Source organism: Argopecten irradians, chromosome 3 (genome assembly GCF_041381155.1).
Source record: "Argopecten irradians isolate NY chromosome 3, Ai_NY, whole genome shotgun sequence".
In the NCBI taxonomy this organism is placed as follows: Eukaryota; Metazoa; Mollusca; class Bivalvia; order Pectinida; family Pectinidae; genus Argopecten; species Argopecten irradians.
In genome coordinates, this window is record NC_091136.1 from 48,488,377 (window position 1) to 48,494,525 (window position 6,149).

Consider the following 6,149-nt stretch of genomic DNA (forward strand, 5'->3'; position numbering starts at 1 on the left):
AGCTGCTATAGTTGTTAATGAGCTTAGCCCGTTTTCGAACCACAGTTGCTTCCCATCCTTAAAGTGATGGTCTATCGTAATGACAGCTAAACACTAAATAATACCTAGTTCAGATTTTATATTTGTCGCATCTTGTCAGCAACAGTGCTAATATCATAAGTCTATATGTACAGTTAAACCTGCATTAATGACCAACTCTGTATAAAGACTACCTGGCTAATAAGACAACTTTTAAAACTACATTTCAACACAATTTAACCTGTGTATAAAGACCAACTTACTCTAAAGATCATCTTCCCCCTGTCCCTAGGATTGTCTCTATAGACAGGTGTCACTTTAATTTAGAATGATTGTTTAAATGATGAACTGGTTAACTCTTTGTAAAACAACGTTAAGCAGAATTGACAAAATACTCAAACAGCTGTAATTATTCTCAAATTGTCGTCTAAAATAAGAATGTTTGTAATTTCTAGCTGTAAATAGATGCTACTACAAAAGTAAGCAATATACATTTTTATTGTATGTTATTATAGATAGCCACTAGAACCAGCATGTAAAATGATGTATCCGAAATATTAGAGTACATGTAATAGAAAAAATGCAAACCGTAAAAAAACCCAAAAAACAAAACAAAAAAACGCGAGAACAAAAAACTGGACGTGAAATTGCTTGCAAGAAGGTATTTTATTTGAAGTAAAAGGTAGAAAGCTTGGTTGGGGAGACAAGCTGCAGCGAATAAATTATGAATAAGAAGAATACTTACATTAAAAGTATTATGGAAAGCAGGTATGGTCCTTCGTGATTAGGGATGTCGGCAAAATAGTCCTAACAGACGTGAAATATACTATGTTTCAAATACTTGAGAGCTTCTGAAATTGATTCAGACTGATGGCAAATATACCCTCCTTGGTACCGTTTCACTATCTGACAAAAAGTTACATTCGACACTTTCTACTGTTCATATTATTAGTTCGCTAGGTTGTTTAATATGTTGTTTTCGTCATTGCCAATAAATGAAGTCAAAAGAAATGTGAAAAAGGTAATATTAGCGTTGTCTTCTCGTGGTGGGACTGACGATTCTTCTCGAAGTTTGGCTGATCCTCCTGTCTATGCACAACGATGGCGATGGTGTTTTGGTTTCAACTCCAACATGTACGTCAGCGTTGGGTAGGGATCGGGACAACAGTCATACCTTGCAACTTGATGAGTAACCGTTGAGTTGGTGATTGTCCAGTCATCGTCTTCGATCATATCGCTGAGGTTCAACACTCCACCAATACTAGCGATGTCCATCTTGTTCCCAGAGTATACCCAGGAGCCTATCTTGACGTAGCAGGTATAGATCTCTTCACCACTTGTTGACACTTTGCATCTAAATGTGGTTACAGACGCTGGATAAAAAGTAACCAGGCCGATATTTGTGACAACAACTCGTAAATTCTCCATATGTGGTTCGTGATCAGGTACATCACTGGAATCAACAAAAGAAATCTTCAAAGACATATGAGATATACTACTTTCCCAGCTATTTTCCTACATAGACCGAACAAGCTAGAGCTATATACATGGACAATTACCTTAGAGAAACCATAATACTATGAAGTTCTAATTGATAATGATAAAAATAAGTATTCTAATGAAGCACTGAATTTTTAGGTCACCTGACCATAGGTCATGGCGACCTATTTGATTAGTCTTTTATCCGTCGTCGTGCGTCCTCCGTCGTCCGTTAACATTTCATTGTGAACGCGATAACTTGTGTAAATATAAACCGAGCTTAATGAAGCGTTGTATATAAACTAACATTGGAAAGGTCTTGGACGAGATCGAAAATCAGCTTGATTCGACAGATATTTACGGAGTTATTGCCCTTTGCAATTATGATTACTGAATATTGTGAACATGATAACTTGAGTAAATATGCACCGAGCTTACCAGAACGTTGTATGTAGACCAACATTGGAAAGATCTCGGACGAAATTATTTGAAAATCAGCTTGATTCGACGATCATTTGCGGAATTATTGCCCTTTACAATAATAATTATTGAACCTTGTGAACACGGTAATGTTAGTAAATATGCAACAAGCATAATGAAACTTTGTTTGTAGAGCTATTAAATGTATTTTCATATTTCGTTGAACAAAAGACATCGGTTGGCTAGTAAATTACATTACTAATTGTATCAAATATCAGGTGATTGTTAAGGCCCATGGGCCTCTTGTTGTTGAAAAATCATCCTTTATGATTAAAAATTTCAAAAACATCAGTGTTTTTATCTGGCCTGGGAGCTATCAAAGAGGAAAGTGGTCACGTTTAATTTTGTCCACCACAAAATAAGCTAATTTTGAAACTATGATACATAGAAGTAAATAGAAGTAAGGGGCTACTGAATTTAGTAATTTCTACAAGTTCGCGAGGATTGACTTTTGCGTATACTTTTATCAATATCGATGATGTTTATATTTACTAGGATCGTGAAAAAAATATGTTTACAGTATTGGAAATGACATTTATATCAACTAATTTCAGTACAACATGTACATGTGTGTGTTCCATAAGGGGTCAGAGCTAACTTACAAGTTGTAAGTGACGATATCTGGAATCCAGATCAGATCGTAGAGGATATGTGTCTTGTTTATATTGTTGTAGTGTGTTGGATCCCACTTCAAACGCTCATCGGTCCACATCATCTGTTCCCATGTTCCAAGCTGGAGTTCGTCATGGTCCTGTTAATAGTATCAAATATTATTATCAATGGATAAGAATTGTGAAGTGATTGCTTAAAGTGCTAACAACCGTATAAGTCAGATCATTACCGGGCTAAATTCAAATTTAAATAAATTAATACCCTTTTTCATAGAGAGTTTATTAGTGTAACGTCCTATTAATAGCCATAGTCATTAAAGGACAAGCTAGGTTTGTTGGTGGAGGGAACCACCGACATGGTGTCAGTACCTGGCAACTGCCCCACGTGGGATTCGAACTTAGGCCCCAGATGTGGAGGGCTTGTGGTAATATCGAGAAATCTTAACCAATCGGCCAACGCGGCCTCCTTTTAAGTCTATCATGATTAACACAACGCACATCAAGAAAGGAACGGTTTGTAGAGAACAGAAACTGAACTCAAATACGCAGTTTATCTTTAGTGCCCGCGTTTGTGAGTATGAAAACTTGTTTCACCGATCGAACTTTCAAGAACGTTTTTTGTTATTATATCCTAGCAACCATAATTTGTTTTTGCAATTAATTTTTTGCAATGTCAGAAATATGATATCCATTATATTGCTATCGAACAATGTTATTTCAACCGAAAGGTAATAAAGTATAATCAGAAAAAATATCAGGTTATCAAATTGAAATTTGAGTTCGTAAAAATGATCATTTTATCGATTTAAATACATACTATTCAAGAAATGATACTCACGCATTGGAGCATTTTTATAACAGACATAGTTTTATTTCTTTGTAGATAGTCTCGAATTTGAGGATTTTTATAACAGACAGTGTTATTTCTTTGTTAATACTAACGAATTCGAGGATTTTGATAACGGGCATAGTGTTTTTCTTTGCTGATACTCACGAATTTGAGGATTTTGATGACCGACAAAGAATGCTCCACTATGACTACAGGTCGTTTCTCAGTAGTAGGGATCACATTCTTGTTATAGTCCCTCATCAGGTCATCAAACAGTTGGTTCTCCAAGAGATAGTTGCAACCTACAATATCAGTTAAACTGTACATGTCACATACATTTTAAAGCATTTTCCGACGGAAAAATAACTCATTAGATAATGACTCTGTCTCACTGCATTTTCGGATACTGATATTAAACAAATTTTCTGCTTTCATCTTTCAGAATGATGTTGCCTTGATTATAGCAATTATAGTTGATTTGCTGTGTGCAAGCTTCATCATACTAGACATGGTTGTATCTAATCACAAATTAAAAATAAAAATTAAGAATTTTTGATTCGGTCCTCATGTTGTTAAACCACCCTGGTAGAATCTCAGATAATGACATCGACCTTCGCCCTCGGTCACTATTGAATTGTACCAGGGCAGTATAAAATAATATGAACCTCAGCAAAGGTCCTTATTTGAGAAATATCTTCTTAATATTGTTAATTATATGCCAAAACGCCGGTTAAGCCTAAAATATGAATTATTGATGAAAAGTACACACAATAACAACAATTGACAGTTTCAATATTAATTTATATAAGATTTTATTTTTTGAGATTATTGTACACGGCTTTATCTTACTTAAACATTCGACATTTCATTTAACATTCATGATAATATGATCATTTGTCATATTCCTTAATCAGTTCTGAATAACCAATGCATTCATCATTTAACATTTCGTTTCTCGTTTTTGTGAAATGAAAGTTCCAGCATCATTCATCATCTCATAAAAACATTTTATGTTGTTCTATATGTTATATATTACTCATGCCTGAAGAGGCAAATGTAAAGACTGTCGCGCATCGCCACTCACACCATACGTGGGTTCCCCAAGCGACAACCACCGCGGCCCCAATTTTATAAGCCGTGCCCAAAGTACCTAGACCAACTACCATATAAGTATCTGGTTAGTTTAAGTGCTAGGTGGGAAAACTGACCCATCTTAAAGAATATTCTCCAAATCTTCTTGCATCGAATTAAAAAATACTGCATTACTTACTGATGAAAGACATCTGGCTCGAACAAACTTTTTGTTTCTCAATTGGGAAGTCTAAATGGTTAATGTAACCACCGTTGAGCCTATTTATTCATAGCCCTACAATTGCTAGAATAGCGCCATTTAAGGCGAGAAATAAGTCAAATATCAATATTCCTTTATAAAACAATATTTACGACGATTCTGTTGTTACGGGAATAGCCACTGGCGTAGCAATGCGGCGGGAAACGTGGGGTCTTGACCCCACTGTTAGTGGGAACACATGAATGATTCGATTACAATCAGATGTCCAATTGAATTCATTGACGATGACGGGAAAAGAAAAATATACGGGTATTTTCAAAAAAAATATGCAAGTGTCGCGAGAATAGATAATATTCATTTCTCTAAAAAAACTGTAAATACAAGGAATAGATTTTTATTTTGTTGTGGTTATGACCTCATAATCTCAACAAAATAAGAATCTATTCCTTCAATATTTGACATTTGGCTACGCCCAAGTTATTCGCATACGTCGGCAAATAACATTATCTTATCTTAGATATATCGTCTCATTTCGGATCAGACAATATCGAATCATGTAATTAATAGTCAGATATTGACTATGGATGTTGAGGTCAGTATGTTATGGTATAACACCAAATAAATTCTACTAGGTTGATATAACATCATATTAACAACATCAAATTGATATATGTAGGAATTCATTATAGGACTAGTTCGTTTATTTGATATGCATGCTAAATACGAAAAGACATGATGACGCCTTCATATACTCATCATTGTAGCGTTGCGACGTCATCAGTGCGATATTAATTTGCTAGATTTCTAAAAATATAATGTAGTTAACAATGAGTCTATTTTTCAAAATAACGACTTTGATGTGGCCAATTGAAAATATTGGCAGTCGCTATGAACTTAAGCATAGATACTTAGAAATGTTGGTTAAAAGCATGCAAAGACTGCCGAAAATATTAAACTTTAAAAACGTTATTTAAAACATAACCATTACTTACCGACGAGGGTGGCCATAACGGCCATTATTCCGAGTGTCTGCAGCATGTTGGTATCAGGAAAGTATCTATAGGATTAGTATTTCGTCTGTCCTTATATATCGTCCTCATAACCTACTGCACATAAACTTTTCGAATTTCCCAGGCTCTGTGTTCTCTCTGGCATTCACCATCTGTCATTATTAAGTAATACGGGGCTTTAGCTCGTCATAAAACTTTAATAAAAATTATAATTGAACTAATTTATCGGATAAGTTTTGGGCTGACCTTTCTGTCTGATCTGACGAGGTTGGCTATATTGTACGGCAGTATATATCCTCCACTTTATAAAGACAATAAAGCTACAAATCTTACTGATGCTTGTTTTTATCAATTACTTTATAGTACACCTAATGAAATATTACTAAGCTTTGGCAAGGAATACATGACGGGGTGCTATACGAAAGAATCTA

General features: G+C 35.0%; 1 protein-coding gene across 1 annotated transcript; it reads right to left on the bottom strand.

Annotated features, from left to right (window-relative positions):
- Positions 1-665: 665 nt before the first annotated feature.
- LOC138318900 (neuronal acetylcholine receptor subunit alpha-2-like) lies at positions 666-5,856 on the bottom strand. The gene is made up of 4 exons (XM_069261708.1): positions 5,701-5,856; positions 3,583-3,719; positions 2,580-2,728; positions 666-1,471 (listed from the first exon to the last, which is right to left on the bottom strand). The coding sequence occupies exons 1-4, from the start codon at positions 5,744-5,746 to the stop codon at positions 1,108-1,110; spliced, it is 696 nt and encodes a 231-aa protein (XP_069117809.1). The 5' UTR covers positions 5,747-5,856; the 3' UTR covers positions 666-1,107.
- Positions 5,857-6,149: the final 293 nt, after the last annotated feature.